At 44.4% G+C, this 16,452-nt stretch overlaps 1 protein-coding gene across 7 annotated transcripts in view; it reads right to left on the bottom strand.

Annotated features, from left to right (window-relative positions):
* Window positions 1–16,452, bottom strand: part of LOC108623055 (Down syndrome cell adhesion molecule-like protein Dscam2) — a 97,500-nt gene that overhangs the window by 14,539 nt on the left and 66,509 nt on the right. For 5 of the 7 annotated variants that reach the window (XM_018021320.2, XM_018021318.2, XM_018021316.2 and 2 more), the window contains exons 11-15: window positions 14,503–14,910; window positions 4,054–4,173; window positions 2,006–2,185; window positions 1,141–1,288; window positions 252–550 (exon numbers count right to left, since the gene is read on the bottom strand). In XM_018021320.2, the coding sequence (XP_017876809.1) occupies window positions 252–550; window positions 1,141–1,288; window positions 2,006–2,185; window positions 4,054–4,173; window positions 14,503–14,910 (1,155 nt within the window). Of the gene's footprint in view, window positions 1–251; window positions 551–1,140; window positions 1,289–2,005; window positions 2,186–4,053; window positions 4,174–10,486; window positions 10,829–14,502; window positions 14,911–16,452 lie in introns of all 7 variants that reach the window. The other 2 variants (XM_018021317.2, XM_026811959.1) reach the window with 2 other exon arrangements.

Here is a 16,452-nt window from a genome sequence, read left to right on the forward strand (position 1 = left end):
ATTATTTGGTGGTCCAATTAAATATAGCTGTGCTCCAGTATTAAAGAGCAGCAATACCAATTATCACCTTCCGATTTTCTTTTGTGCATTCAATCAGAGAATTCGTTTGCGACTCGAGTATCCCACCGCGTGCCGGTTTGGATTCGTGGGAGGCTTCGAAACGATGGACAGGCATCCTCGATCGATAATCGCGCGTGTCATCCGATACATCGGCAGTGTGTACGCGGGACAAAGCGAAACGTGCGACCTACCCTGCGCCTCCTTGTATTGCACGATGTAGTTGGTTATAGGCGAGTTCGCGTGGGCCGGATCCTGTTCGCTCGACGGCGACGACCAGGCCAACAGCAGCGATCTGCTGCCTTGCTCGGCAATGTGTAAATCCCGGGGAAAATTCGGCGGCTCCTGGACGAGCAGGTTGATGGTCGCCCTGGCGTGACCGTAAGCGTTCGTAGCCACGCACATGTAGTCCCCCCGGTCGATGTGGTTCGCCTGGATGATGCGCAGCTCGGAAATCACCCGGCCGGACACCTTCTGGTTGTCTATCGTGTACCTGCGGTGCAACGAACATGCATTTTATCGGTGTACACCAAGATTGATCGCCCGCCTCGTCGTCTCAATTAAAATCCACGAAATTTCATAGATATTCGAGGAGAGTTATCGATGAATCCTGTCTGTGGCAATTTCGCTTGAGCAGAAGTTAGGCGACGTAACGAGGGATGAGCCGAATAATTCCGTAATGAAGGCGAAGCACGCCGTCGCGCCGCGAGCTGTGCTGAGCGAGCTGTTGGGAAAATGTTTCGCGGGGAACTCTCCAACTATGACGTTCAGTCACACGCTTCGCGAAGTGGAACTGACGGGATCCACCGCGTTCGCGATTCCCTCGAGGAAATTCGCCCGAGACACAGCGTCGTCTAATATATACTCTTGAATCATTTGATAAATTTCCAGCAATTTTTCAAACGTCTCCGCGTTTGACCGCCCGACGGCTGACGCGTTGATCAGGTTTTGTGTCCCACCCGCGAGATACTCGCATAGTAATTAAACCGCGGCCCCGTCAATCGATAGGAGATCGAAGTGTCACTCTCATCCACCGTAAGCTCCGGCAGGGTGGAAAGGGGCTTGATTAATTTCGATACAAACCTAACATCGTAGTTGGGATCGACTCGGCTGTCACGCGCACGCCAGCTCAGATCAAGGGGTGCGTCTCCTTCGGCCTCGCAGCGAAGCGTCACGCTCTCTCCTCGTCGCACTGATTCCTGACGCGTTTTCACCGATACCTGCGGACCCGCTGAGAATTCATACAATTCAATAATCAATACTATTAATCCTTCCCTTTCAATTCTTACGATATGGGAAACGCCACGCCCGCGCAACAGACTTCTATTCGATATTTTGATCCATTATTCCAATTCGCAGAGAATTATAGAACAATTTAATTGCAAATTTAATTTCAAGCAACAACAGAATGATATTACATTCGGGAAATCGAAACGTTTTTGTAACTACATTAAATTCAACCAGTATACCGAACGATAAATACTCGAGTTTTGGCGTTGCATAAATTAATTTCTTTTTTACGCGAGGTCAAATACGTTTTACATTTCCCTCGAATTTATAGCTGGTAAAGGAAATGAATAAAAAAATGCAGAATGGAACGCATCGACCCTTCAACGTTGCTATGTACGATTTCAGTTATCTGTAATTACATCTCAAGAGAGCTCGGCTCAATTAAGCGATGAAACTGCGGACTTGTTATGAGTGATTGTCCAAATTAAAGCAGAAATCGGTCTGGGAACTGGAGGGTTGTAGCCAGTCGATCGTATCGCGTAGTGTTTTCAGGGAAAACGGAGCGTAACGCCTCCGGGAGGCGTCCTCCACGGATGGCGGAAAAATTCGGGACGAAGAATTCCGTGGCTCGTGGCCGGAATTCTAAGTTCGCGGGACTGACACACTTCCAGGTTCCAGGCTGTGCGGTGAGTAACCCAGTGTTGCGTGAATATTTTACCGTGGACTGTTAGCTGAATGAGCTTGCTGAGCCCGGGACCGATCCCGTTGCTCGCCTGGCATAGGTAGAACCCGGCGTGATCTCTGGTTACCCGTGGTATCGCCAGAGACCCGTTCCCAGCAACCCCTGCTCCCTCGGTGCCGCTATATCCCAGCTCTCTGTAGTCGCCCGGTGTATCGCCTGTGTGTAGCACCGGGAACAAGCTATGTATTACTCGTCTAACGTGACCCGCTATGCTAATTCTCCGTCTACCTCCCGTTTATTATCGGGACTCGTGATAAACAGAGGAGAGGCTTTGTGAGTCAAGCTGCGGTTTCACAGGATGCTCGGTTTGTCAGCCACTTTACAAACTAGACGTGGCAGTAATTAATTCTTTGCGAGAACCGACGAACCGCGAGCGTTTCTGTCGAACAATATTCGACATACTCTTTAAACCGAATTTCATAACCATGAGATTTTTAAACATTTTCTAGCGGAACTCGTTCCGGTATGTTTCGAACGAATTCCATGGTTCGCGAAATATCCTCTTATGAATGTTACAGAATTTTCTACCGCGAGATCACCGCGGCAGGGAAGATTCGTTGGAATTCACAATGTCGTTTCCTTCTTTCGACGATGGGAATGGTACATCGTGCTGGATCAACGTCATCCGACATTCTTTCCGATACAATACACACCGGGGAAACTGGTAAATGTCCAAGAGAAAAGTTGACAAGTACTTTCCCAGTTTCCAATGAATCCAAATATTGTATTCTTAAAACCGTCGACATTAGATTTTTTATTACGGTCTTTTGTGCAAATTAAAACATGAGATCAGGTGCGCATTTTGTGTTTCGTACAATTTTATTTATAATACATTTTAACAAACGTTTTTTGATAATTAAAATATCGACATGAAAAAGAAGGAATTGATACTGCGGTCCATTATTTGGATTGAAGAGCGGTCTAATTTTGGTGAAACGAGGCCGGAGTTGAAGATGCGAAAAAGAGAAGGAACTTGGTTCCTGGGTAATATGATGTTCGCGAGCAACGAACCGATGAAACTAATTGTACTACCGCTTCATCGTGCGGAGAGCTTATTTCAGATTGAACGAGAGACCGCCGGAAACCGGCGATCAGCGAAATTTCTGATGGATCTCTTTGTCAACCCGGGGTTAAATACACCCGGCAGCTGTAACTCGATGAGAACCGATCGATGGCATTCGTGAAACAGTCAGGAGTTATTGAACCCTTTGCAACGGAGATAGAAATAAGAATTTCTGAGATCAATAACGACCGACTAATGAGCCTACAGTGTTCCTATTCCTCACGATTGGAACATATTTGGCACCAAAGCTCCGCGACATGGATTTTGCTAATTAAACGAAACCACTGAAAGGCAAAGCTGAACAAGAAAGTCCTGGACTCGTGAGACCTTCCTCCCTCGAACGAATATGAGCTACTAACAAGGATTCACGATTTCCGTATACCAGGAGACGCGAGTTTCGTGCAGAGGGCAAAAAATGATGAACCATCAAAGCGAGAGTTTATTAAAAGTAAGGAGGCTGCAACAGGAAATGAAATCGAACTCGAAAGGCAGTTCGCTCGCTCAAAGTGAACCATGCATCATGAATTTCTTTCCTACAAAGAAATTCTCGACAGTAGAACGAATTTATACCAGACAGATAAGAGAAGATAAGAAACGTGTACGGATCAACTTTTATTTAAAGCAATATTGGCATGAACGTCAATAGATGACAGAGAGAACAATCCCTTGATGTTCCTTTATTAAACAGCAATAATAACAATAATTAATTATGTTTCAAGATAATGCAGTGGAACTTTCACGAAAATTTTATGCTTCATTGAATGAATAATCAAATACGGAGGAATAACTTATAACATTATTCAAATAGCTTTTGAAAGGAATGGTACAAAGGCACAAGGGAATATCGTTTGCGGTGAGACTAATTGTATCAACGTCGAGGATCGATGCCAGACGTATGTCTCGCGGTTTATGGTTCAGATGGTTTTTCGGGATACCGCATTGGGGTGGTTTCGTGACTTACCGATCGATTGCCTCCAAGTCACCGTCGGAATGGGAAATCCCTCAGCCTGACAGGCGATGGAGACGCCGTGACCTACAACGGCGTTCTGGTCGATAGGTTCCACCGTCCACCGCGGCGGCACTAAAAATACGATCCAATTGGCTTAAAATCTTCAGGCGAATCTCTTTACTGATACCCATCTCGCGATCCTCGTCGACCGTCGCTTCTGAGGCTGACAGATCATCTCTGGTCTCATCAAATCTATTTGACTCACTGCTTTATCTCGCTTTAATCATTTGTCAAGCATTAAACACTTGGACAGATTCTATTGTAATACTAAGTGCTTTCGGAACGAAGCAGAGCTGTTTTATAGAATTCTTGTAATGGCCGGTCTTTTATTAATTTCTTACAATTAGGATGACAGGATTGGCTTTCATGCGAGGTGTCTAACTACGATAAGCTATTTTACCTGAAGGATTGTAGTATTAGATGTTTTAAGAAGGACTTAACACGTGCATTTGGAAGAGTTTCGTAAGACTTCTTCAGAGATCAAACGTCTTTTTACCAATTCACTAATTAAAAATAGGATTCGTAAGGACTTGATTATAAAAATTGAGATAAATATTCATGCCAGCACAAATGACATTCCAAGAAAATGGGATTAAACAGGAAGATTTCGTTTCGGTCAAAGAGTCTATGCTGCTCTGCCTGTTATCAATCAGTTTTCTATTCACATTTAATTATGAACCTGGACTCAACACTGGTTTTTTATAATTAACAAAGAGACACGATTTGCCGATTCAGCGTGAAGTGATAATTGATTTGTTCGACGAGGATCGAGAATATGGGATGGCGTCTACCTGCTACGTTTATTTTTTGCTGCGTCGCGTTTTGTAACCGCGCAAATATATTCGTGTTCCATGCATTTTCAACGGGTTCGAATGTTAGTTGAATGCATACTTACGCATCGCTAAGAGTGTAACAACAACTTGTGTGCATGTACTTGTGTGTATGTGTGTGTGTGTGTGTGTGAGCGTGTCAACAGAACCGATGTTTAAACTACTTGAATTGACGATGTCGTACTCGGAAGGGTAGTACGATGTTTACTCATTCGTTGTTTCAATCAAAGGAATTAATTACGAGGAATAACAGCGATTACCAAAAATAGTGAACGTAAGAACGGAAACGAAAAGAGCGTGCGTCGAACGAACTTCTTGTTGAAATAAAATCGTGCTCGTTTCATAGAAACTTATTTGTAAACGTCGAACTAAAAGGTGTAGCTCTCAACCAAAGAGAGCCCGGATAAAAATGGAAAATAATGCATAAAGTGCTTTAACAAAGGAACCGAATTCATTGATTCGCGTCACTAAAACGAGAGACGAGCATTCGTCGGGAAAAATTCAACGGGAAAAAGTATATATACCGTAATTGGACGGGGTAAAGTGTTTCATGCAAGAGAATTATACTTTTCTTCTTATTTTTATTTTTTCTTCTCTGTGAAAAATATGAAAACACGAGCAGGCATCATTCCAAGTGAAAAATATACGTGTAAACATATGTAATGTAATAATGAAGGTTCGTATAACAATGTACAAACAACGCAAACGGTACGCTAGCTCAAAGAACGTATAACTTGTAAATTGATGAAAAAACACGCAATAAATCTCGAGGCACAAAACAGTTATATATATATATATATAATATATAGAAACGTTAACTCTCAACATTCTTTCCATCGTCATTCCAAGTTGCTCGTATATGTATAATTAAATAGAGAATGTAAAGGTAGGCGGAGAAAATCGTACGAGAGAACGAATTACGGAACCAGTAAACGTTAACTACGCGAACGGCATGCTTCTTACATATGTCACAGACATTTTGTTGCATTACACGAGCACAATATAATCAATATCGTTCGATACACGAAACCGCTACAAAAACCAAATTGGAACGTAATTGAAAAGAACCAAAGTAAAAAGAACGATAAATACTCTACCTAATGAACACGCGAGAAACGGAAATGAACGTCTTCGTTCTAAATTCTATACTGGAAACAAAATCAGCTCGCTCTCGAGATCTACAAGTCTGAACTGTTAGCAAATGATGATCGTGAAAGGATGTACAAATAGTAACGATGTATCAACGAGAAAAGAAAGTAACGATAATAACAGCGAAGGGACGTACGTCCCCCGTTTTATTCATTTATTATGTTTCGCCTGTTCCTTTCATCAATTCGCCTTACCGGCTTGTCGAAGGATCAACTTCGCCGTTGCGGTTAACCGGCTCGTCAATTAGCATGCATCGAAAACGAAGGAGAAACAGGTAGAGTGAAAAAAAAAATTAAAAGAAACCGTACGACGTGAGCCTGCGTCCCTAGGAACGATTCGTTCGCTTTTTGTGCTGCGTGAGAGAAAATCCTGGACTTCCGGCTTGTGTGCTATCCTATCGGGTCGTGTATTTTTATATATATATACTTTTTATCTTGTCTGTCCTCTTCTAAAGTAATCCTGCGAGCGCGGGTGCTGTCGAAGAGGATTGGAGTACCGCGTCACATTATGTAAAATAGACTCCTTTTCACGGGTGACACGACGCGGACACGCTTCCGGTCAGACACCTCGGTCCCCCGACTTCTCCATTTGAAATCACTATGCGGACACTCCCGGCATTTCGAGGAAATAGTCTTCCACGGACCCGCTAACCCGAATTCGAATACTCCGTATCGAGTCTTCTGGGGATGCGGATAACTAGAATTGCTCGAATCACTCGGGTCAACAGGACAATGCCGAACCGATTGCTTCGATCACTTTCTTCTAGTCGTGACTTGATAGGAATCTTAGCTCATATCGATTAGACGTAACACAAGTAGTATTGATACAAACATATATCTTAGAACAAATAATATAAATTATTATAAAATAATTTTATTGTAGCTATGAAACTCTCAATTTTATACTATAGTGCGGCCTCCTTGTCGGTTTCAAATTTTATTTATATTTTAATGTATTCAATTACGTACAAGCGAGAAACAAATGCAAATATTCCACTAACTTGAATTTTCCATCGTGTTTTAAAATTATTTTATGTAATTGCTACTTTGTAATATAATAAATTTATTCAAACATATTTCTACTAATATTATTTTTATTCGAAGTAGTATTTACTGAAATATAAAAATTTATAGCGGTCTCCTTTATTACTGCCTAATTTAAATTTGGCTTCTAATGGTAAAAAGTTTCCCCATCTCTGCCACAGTGCAACACTCTACGTGACTGCGGGGTTAAGCCCGAGAAATAACATTTTCTCTATACTATATCTAACCCGTTATTTGCCCCCCGTTCTTCGGCGTTGAAAGACGGTGACAAGGAAACTCTAAGTTAGTCGGGTATACAGAAAATCCCTGATAAGAGTGCTCCCGAGCGTAAACTTGTTGCAAAAATGGCGTCTGATGAACGTGCCTGAAAGCGCGTTCGCTATTAGCTGGCGGGGGGCAAACATTAGCAATAGGAATCTCGGCTTCGCTATTTTCCGGGGACCACGCGTACTCGCGAACAGCCCCGGGGAAATTCGTTTCGTATTCCGGCCCGTGTATATTGTCGGTCGAAACTTTGAATCGGAATCGCTCAACGAGACTGCTGGGAAAGCTCGACACTTAATTACTCGCGGATCCAGCCAGCTATGAAATGATCCGGCAAACGTTTTCCAAGACCGACAGCTTTTATGCGACCAACGCGCATTTGTCTACATATAATATGATTAAGTGAAACTTATTCAGACCTCTAAGTAGTTTGCTGATCATTTCCGTAGTATGTAAATTATTCTTCAAATTCTGCAATTTTTTAAATTCCAATAAATATGTATGAACCGTTCTCGTGCATTTAAATATCATGAGCCACTGCTAATTTCCAACAGGCAGAATCTATACTCAGTAAAACTCCTGTTATGCTCCAGTAAAAACTAAAATTGATTAACCGAAGAACTCTATTATGCGCCTTACTATTATACTGCGGTAACTTAGAGAAGACTTGAAGGGACAACTTGGAATTACTCGCACATTCTTGGCTTCGCGGTCCTCCAATGGCTTTATGCGACTTACCGGAAATAGCGTTCAAATGACGAGAGACGCTGTGCTCGTTTTATGCGCGTTAGGACACGTGTATCCGATAACGGGTCTAAATGCGCGCGTTTATCCGAACACGTCGTCGTTTCCGCATCCAGCAGACGTTATTCGCATCCGGATTGTATCGTCCGAAACCAGAAACGTGACGGCAGATATACTGGCGGTGTACGCCGCAGAACCGGGTATAATACCGGCGGTGAAACAAATGTGGAAAGTCAGGTGTTCCTTATCTATCGTGGCTGGAATCATAGCGGTGCCCATTGTTGAGCTTTATCGTACAGAAGGTCGCGCCATTTTCTGCTGCATTGCCTTTTGTTTCGATCACCTGGGATCTACGAATTGTATTACTGAATTTCGATTAACCCAGAAGGATCGATACTTGATTACAAACTTTCCGAGGCTTGAATTGTCTCAATATATCAGAGAACTAATTTCGACGGCTATCGTAAAAAATTTAGACCTAAAAAAATTTGCACCTTCAACTATTTTATTTACGATTGTACCTTTTACGATACACTCGACTGCTTAATTGCTTTGCAATAGAATCCTTTCGCTAAAGTAGGCAGCTTCCGGTTTTTAATAAGCTGCAAGGTAGTCGTATTTTTGTACACGAAACTAGTTTGTTAACAGGGGAAAATAGTGGCAGGTGTTATTCCGATGGAACAACGTTATCGGAATCCCAGCCGACGCGAAACGCATTGATTCGACCGAGTATAACGCGGATAACTCGAATTTACGGTAGTTTTTACGCGCGTTTCGCTGCCAGATACCAGCCGACTCTTTTAGTGAATATGAATGACGGGAAAAACATTACACGCTACGCTGCCGCGGCGTGTATCATGCCCTTAATACTCCTCCGCGCAATGCCAAAGTAATCTTCTTTTCTTCCGGACTTTTCTTTCTTTCCTCCTACTCATGATTTTCCCGAAAGGGATAAAGACTAGATTACGAATGTTCTGTATGTATAAACCTTTGGAAAAGCGACGTCTTAGTGGAGATTCTATACACTGCATATTTATTATTATAATGGAGTGCATATTTTTCTATTCCTTTGAATATTTCAGTTTGTCATGAATATTGGTACACCAGCAAAGATTAACCCGTTTTCCCCGGTTGTCAGAACGCATAATTTATAAACAGTGAAACTCCCTCGAGAAAAGTTTCATCCGTGAATGATGAAGCAGTCCTTTTTCCAGCTTCTACTCGTTACGCCATCAAATGAAATTTGTCTGAATAACTTATATCGAATCATCTCTCAGGTCAAACACAGCGTCCCTCGCCCTCTCTATTTGCCGTGGTCTTTGCGGTTCGTATTCATAAATATTGTAGGATTCCTCGGGCAAGAAAGTTGGAAGGCCTTGTTGTTAAAGCTCGAACAAGACCGAAACTGGCCCCATTCATAGTAAGATGGAAAGTGATTTAGATTCGATCGCGGATGCCAGTGACTTTTCGGAATCGTCGAACGGGGCTCGGGAACTTCTTGAAAAGTCGCATTACCGCGGCAGCCGGAAACTCGAAACTAATTTGCCTGCGCCGTATCCTCGCGAGAGCCTCGATCCGGCTGCCAGCAAACTTCCGCCTCGGGGAAGCTAGGCTTGTAATGCCGTTTCACTGTGCGGGAGGAACGTCGTTGGGGAAAACGAGACTCGAACGTGCTCGCGTTAAAAAAGAAGCCGAACGAGCGTGTACTGTATGAAAAAGTCGATGGAGAAATGTAATTGCAGTGTCCTCGGCGATGCGAGGCTGCCTTTTCCCTTAAGCGAATATTCTCTTCGAGCCACTTACGCGTAGAGGAAAGCGCGACGTGGCGTCGTGTGGAAAGTATTTTAAAAGAGAAAACAGACGACTCGCGTTCTATAAACAATTTTCTCCGGCATCGGGAATTGGAACGCGCGTCGGGGTTCGTTTTGACGTGCAACTATTTCGGCAAATCTGTCCCCTTTGTCACGGAACGTCCCCCGGGGTATGTTACGTTTCCCATGAATGTTCGGCAGCTACTCTACGAGGAAAGATCTCGGCGAGTTAATCCAGTGACGCGGAACGTGGTAACGGAAGTATCGCGAAAAATCCGGGAAGATGGGTCGGGGGAGGCGTCATCGAGGGAAACACGGGTGCACGAATCGATAACACGTCTTCACCGTACTCCAATCCTCCTTCGTGGCTGTGCCGTGATATGTATATACATATGAGCCAGACGTATATCTATGTATATACACGTATATAGAGAGAAAGAGACAGGTATATATAATATCTGTGGCTGGCACACGGTTTTATGTACACAGGTTCTTACAGCTACCATATGTCGATTTTTGTTGTTGCTCTGTTTGAGACACCAACCAGCAACGGAGAGGCTGGTCGAGTATTCGGCCAGGCCAGCGACGTTGCTGATCTGGCACGTGTAGTTCCCGCTGTGCCTCGCGCTGACGTTATTTATCGTCAGGATGCTGGAAAACGGCGGATAGTCGCTTATCTGAATGTTGTTCCCCGTCTCGGCGACGGCGGACCCGGCGGCGGCGGACGACGACGCACCGTCACCCGGCCTGACCTGAATCGGTTTCTCGTCCATCAACCAAGTGATGTTGAACGGCTGGTCACCCTCGCTCGTAGTACACATTAGCTGTGTCCTCATCCCCTCCGTCACACCGTTCTCGAAATAAAACGGCGAGATCCGCGGTGGAACTATAATAACGTTCACGTGTGATAATTGCATATGCCGCATCCAGGCCCCCGCTCTAACCATCCACGACAGATTCACGTTTTTCTTTTCTCTTTTCAAGTCAACATTCTTAATCTGTGGTTGATCAGTCATACAGTCTGAAAGTTGCAATTGATGTATCATATTTCAATTACCACAAGCCAATGGTCTCTTCGTTGGACGCGTCCAGAAATGTTTAATAGAAAAACTAATAAATAAAATAAAAATACTATGTTTAAAAACGTTACGTGTAAATAAATATTTGTTACGTTCAGTTGAAATCGATGATTGCACAAGTTTTACTTCGAATTTATTTTTTTAATTCGGGAGGGCTGGTGTCAGGGGTGGAAAGCGATGAGGGTTGAACGCTAGGCGAACGCGTCCTCGTACAAATTTACGTCCGCGCGAAGGGAAAGCGTACAGTGTTAGACCACTCCGTTAGAACTATCGAAATTCTCATAGGGAGTTACGAGAAATTAGGACTGTTTAATTGAGTCTATTTTTTGGAAGGGGGGAAGTGAAACAACGTTGGGATAATTACATCGAAATCGAGAAACTCTGTCGGCCTTGGGAGAAACGGAATTAATAGCGCCGGCTCCACGCGTCGAAAACAACGGCGAGTTAATAAATCTTCTTCTCGAACGTCTGAAATTAACATTAAAATACAACCGGCGGGTACAAACTGCTGGGAGTTTAATCCGTTCCCGGCCGGCCGAGCGTACCGAGTGTAATTAATGTACCTCTCGGCGGGAACGACAGTCCAAAAACGATCTGCAAGAACTGTCCCGTTGACTCGTTCGCGATATCGTTGTTACATCCGGAAAACTCTATCTTTCAATTTCAACCGTATCGCTCGACCTCACTTTTTTCCGAACTACTTTGAAAATCGGTAACACGAAACTCGACTTTGCTTAGCTCGTCACTAAAACGCGCTCGATAATCGTTAGCATTCGGCCAACGAAATCGCATTTCCCAACTACGTCTGACCAAACGCGGACCTATACTACTACTTTGAATACGCGAACTTCAGGTTTGCGCAGGGACGACGTTCGATAACCGCGATAACTGGGGAACTCCTGTGCTACGTGTTTCCTACTGATACTACGTGACCTACGAAACGTGGACAGGTGCGACGGTCCCCCGTGAAAAATGGTGCCGCGGCCATAAATATTCGGTAGCACGCACATCCTCGTGGCCAAATGAACATTTATGAGCCGGGTAACTGCTAATGTTGCTCAATACTTCTGTACGAGGCCCTTGACCCTTCTCAGGGTCTATGGCCATACTAAAAAATCCACCGTGAGTGACGAGAAGCGGATTGCAGATTTCATGCACTTACAGAAAAATTTTCAGCTTCTTAACAGGGAAGTCGTTATTGGTTGGCCTTCTGTTCGTTTTCCCAACATTTTATACACGATTACATTGATCGAGATGATCGTGGATAAAAATGATTCGTTTATAAGTTTGGCTTTCTTTTCTCATTCGGTTGACGATGAGTTACTTACCATCACCTACGACGCCGAGGAGATTAATTATCGAGCGTGATAACTATCAGAACGAACGAATACGAGAGAGCTCATACATTGCCGAGTAAGTATTACGCGAATATTGGATTTCACCAAGTGAACGACGCGTTTCAACGACACACTTTAATTGGAGTTCGCTCGTATCGATCTGTTCCATAATTCTCTACTATCCAATATAATATATAACTTGTAATGATATAGAATGATGATAATGAGAATGGTAATGATGTACGTACACAAACGATAGAGAATATCTCGAGCGAAAACATAGCATAGTCTTCATAAAAGATACTGGTACTACTGGATAGTGAATAGTGGTGTAGTATTAATGTAACCGGATCAGAAGTCAAATATACGTGACTGATACAAAACACAAATATCGAGAGAGCAGCAAACGTGGACGGCACATTCGACACGGGACAAAGAGAGCACGATCTCCTACCATTGTACGCGGATTGTGTTCGAGAGGGTGTCGTTCTACAACGAACCGTAAAAGTACAAACAGAGTGATACAAATCGGTCAGTAGAAGTATATTTAATCTGAAAACGCAAATTAGACGTGTGAAAACATGACACGTGTCCGCCGGACATGAACGACGCATTGTACGTGTGTTGCGTGCGCGGAGATTAAAAACCGGCGCGATACGCGCGGTGTGCAACTTTGCTACTCACGCTGTGACATCGAACCCGCGGCGCGCAGCGAGCGCAAAATTAAACGAAAAATCCTAATCTGACGCCGGATCCCCGTTTAATTTCGCGGCAGCCAATTCGAAACGGGTTCCTCCGACGAGAAGACAGCTAGACAAAGAGACGGAGACAGAGAACAAAGCGCACGGTCGTCTGTGTCTGCCGCGTGCACGTGTGTGTAATGTATTGTATGCGCCTGCGATTCCTAAACTCGCCCACCACTCCCGAACAGATTTTCGATGTCACAGATCTCAATCGCAACGATCTACCCCCGTTCGTTGAGAAACACGCAATATGATACCAATATACAAATATATATATACAGATACAATATGTATATAAATATATACCAAGAATATCCGCATATGTACACATACCTTTGAAAAAAGCGTGCAATTAGGCGTGCAAAAGAGAAACAGCGTGCAGGAGTACGAGTTTGTTCACAGATAGAAGAGAGCGTAAAAAGACAGAGACGGGAGCCAAAACCGTAGGATATGTTCAAGAGATTGTAAAAATTCGCGGCACGTCCCGTCGGAGTCCACGGGTATGCACTTCCTGCTCGACGAATCGTCCCGTTCCCGCGTCTAATCTAAATTGAAATCTAATAATCCGACAGGAGACGAGGCGCGGCACGTTTCGCTCGATACCGCGGCCTCGCGGTGTCTCATTTGCGGGAGGAGGAATTGCGAAAGTACATAGGGGAGAGTCGGACGTCGGACGTGCCGCGTGGTCGTGCACTTTCTAGCATCACAGCAGAGATCATCGTTGACGATCGGTGTACATGGTGCTTAAGAAACTCGGCTCGCAAACAGCGACAGAGGTGGCACTTGGCTGAGTCAAAGGTAAAAGGAAACAGGGTAATTGATGCATCGAATTTACGTATGCTTCACGGTAGGAATCGAAAGTTCTTTTAACCGGAACGGAAAATTGATCACGCGATGCCTCGAGCTGATTGATCGATCATGCCCACCGCCCAACCCCGACTGCGTTCCGCTGTTTCCTTACCGACCGATCAATCAGTTACTTTTCCAACGCGAGCACATAATCCGCTGGCCTGGAAAATTGCCAGTCTGTCTTTATTATATTCGGTGAATCGCGAACTCGCCCGCCGCCGGCTCTGTTGTTCGCGTATCGATCCGCAAGATCCCACGCCACTTTCAAACGTTCCTACGATGTCTGCGTACAGTATAAAATCAATGTTGATCCGTAGAAACGTGAACGCCTTCGAGCATTCGTTAATACGTTACAAAATGACGTGCGACGTTCGAGCAATCGTGAGTGACATTAGATAAACGTTGACGATCCGTCGTGTCGGGGCATGCAGACACGTCAAGATCGATGGTTGGTATTTAAAAAAGAAGAGGGAGTAGAAACAAGGGTCGTACGGCAGACCTCTGTCGGCGTGCGAGCGTGAACGAAGAAGTACACCAACGGTGTGCGTTTACCGTTGACGTGAAGGAGTGCAGAATGAGCGACGGTGGCAGCGCCATTGGCCACGCGACAGGTGTACGTGCCATTGTGCGCGGGTGCGATCGTGCTAATGCTCAGGGCGCTGGTAAAAGCGTCATATTGCCGGACGGTAATGGCCTTTCTCGGGGACTGTTCTTGCACGTCGGCCTTGGGGCCTCGCTTGGGCCCCTTAATCGCGTCCCCAGGACCGGCCGGTGCCTGAACGCGGCTATGGCCCGACGACGTGGCATCCTGCGACGTCCTGATCGTCTCTATTGGGACGTTATCTTTGAGCCACGTGAACGTCAGTGGCAGATCGCCAGTCACGACCACGCACTGTACGCTAGTACGGTCCCCTACGTTTAAATCGCGAGCAAAACTGAAAGGCGTGATTTTAGGTGGCACTGAAAGAACAATACAAAGACAAAGGTGGCATTCCAAGTCAAAAGCGGTTCAGAACGCTGTAGAGAAAACTTGTTTTCTTTTTCGGGGCGGGGTAACGGTTTGCGTTACGTGTGTTCCGTACGGTTACAGGGGAGAAGAGAAGTGAACACACGTTTTGTAATCGTCCAGCGCCGTGTAATTATTTATGTTATTTTATACATGTTTCGTGGTACCATTCAGAATTTCACGGCACTGGTCGAGATAGAAGCCCAGCACTTGGGACACTCGCAACGATCGAAAGTACGATACATCAAACATACGTTCACTGCTTAACGAAAGCACGGTCGAGGTCAAAGGCCTCTCGTTTCAGGCTTGCTTGTAATTACAGTGGCGTTAATTAAATTTCCATGAAAGGAATACGGAATTAAGGATTTAAAGAGGCGACTTGAAAACGCTTCAACAAATATTTTACCGAATGTCCCAATGCATTTTATATATGTATATATTTATATATAAAAGGATATCGTTTGTTATTGCGATATATATATAGACACATACAGCTTTGAAAGAGATGAAAAGCACGTTGCGATCTTCACTCGTGCGCCTGTTTAAAATAGATTATCAATTTTCTGCGTAATTGAAAGAATGTTAGAACTCTCTTTGATTCACGTTTGATCTCGCAAATTTTTATTTCATAATCCCGGCGTTACGGGTTAATCCGTATCGGTAAAAATAACCGGTTTAATTGGATGAAGCGAACGTTGCAGTTATTTTTTTTTTTCCCCTCTTTTATCGAAATCCAATGGACACCGCTCGGACGGTTACGTGACACGCATTTAATCCTCTCAATTAAGAGTTAACTGCCAATCACCGTGTAGCAAATTCCACAGACAAATACTCCGCCCTTTAAGATTAAAATACGTGAAGATACAATCTAAGCGCGCCGTAGTTACATTAAACGGTTTTAATCGTGATCAAAGAACAGATTCTAAAACGCTTGATTTCCATGCACACGCGCGCGCGCGCGTGCCCGAGTTTCATTACAGCTTTTTTCCATCCCCGCTTTCGGCCACGGTTACTTTTTAATATCGCGGAACGCTGGGATAATTGTAACTCGCGTAATGCGCTTCTTTCACCCGACCGCCTCAACGAGTGAACCCTCGGCGTTAGCGGAACAAACGGCTTAATTGATATTTAGCCGGTGAACAAAATTTTTCCCGATCGGTTTTCCATCGTCCGCGTATGAGAGGTTCGCGAGAAATTCGCCGTTCCATTAACGAAGTCAGCGATCGAACGGCTCCCAACTCCGCTCTTCTTTGAATGTATCCGCCGGCAAGCTTTCGCAATTAATCCCTGGCTCGCGAGCATTATCCGAGCGGTATCGCGTGCCGATAAACCGATGAAACGTGTGAAATTTTCGCGCCGCTAAACGGAAAACAATCGATCGGTTACAAACCACTCCGGTTGATTGCTTTTCCAGCCGACGGATTCCCGCGTCGTTCGCAACCGACAATGTTCGCCCCCTTTCAATTATGACAATTCCTGATCGAATCGTACGATTG

The sequence above is a fragment of the Ceratina calcarata genome, unplaced genomic scaffold (genome assembly GCF_001652005.2).
Source record: "Ceratina calcarata isolate Rehan_Ccalc_2016 unplaced genomic scaffold, ASM165200v1 scaffold250.2, whole genome shotgun sequence".
Classification (NCBI taxonomy): Eukaryota; Metazoa; Arthropoda; class Insecta; order Hymenoptera; family Apidae; genus Ceratina; species Ceratina calcarata.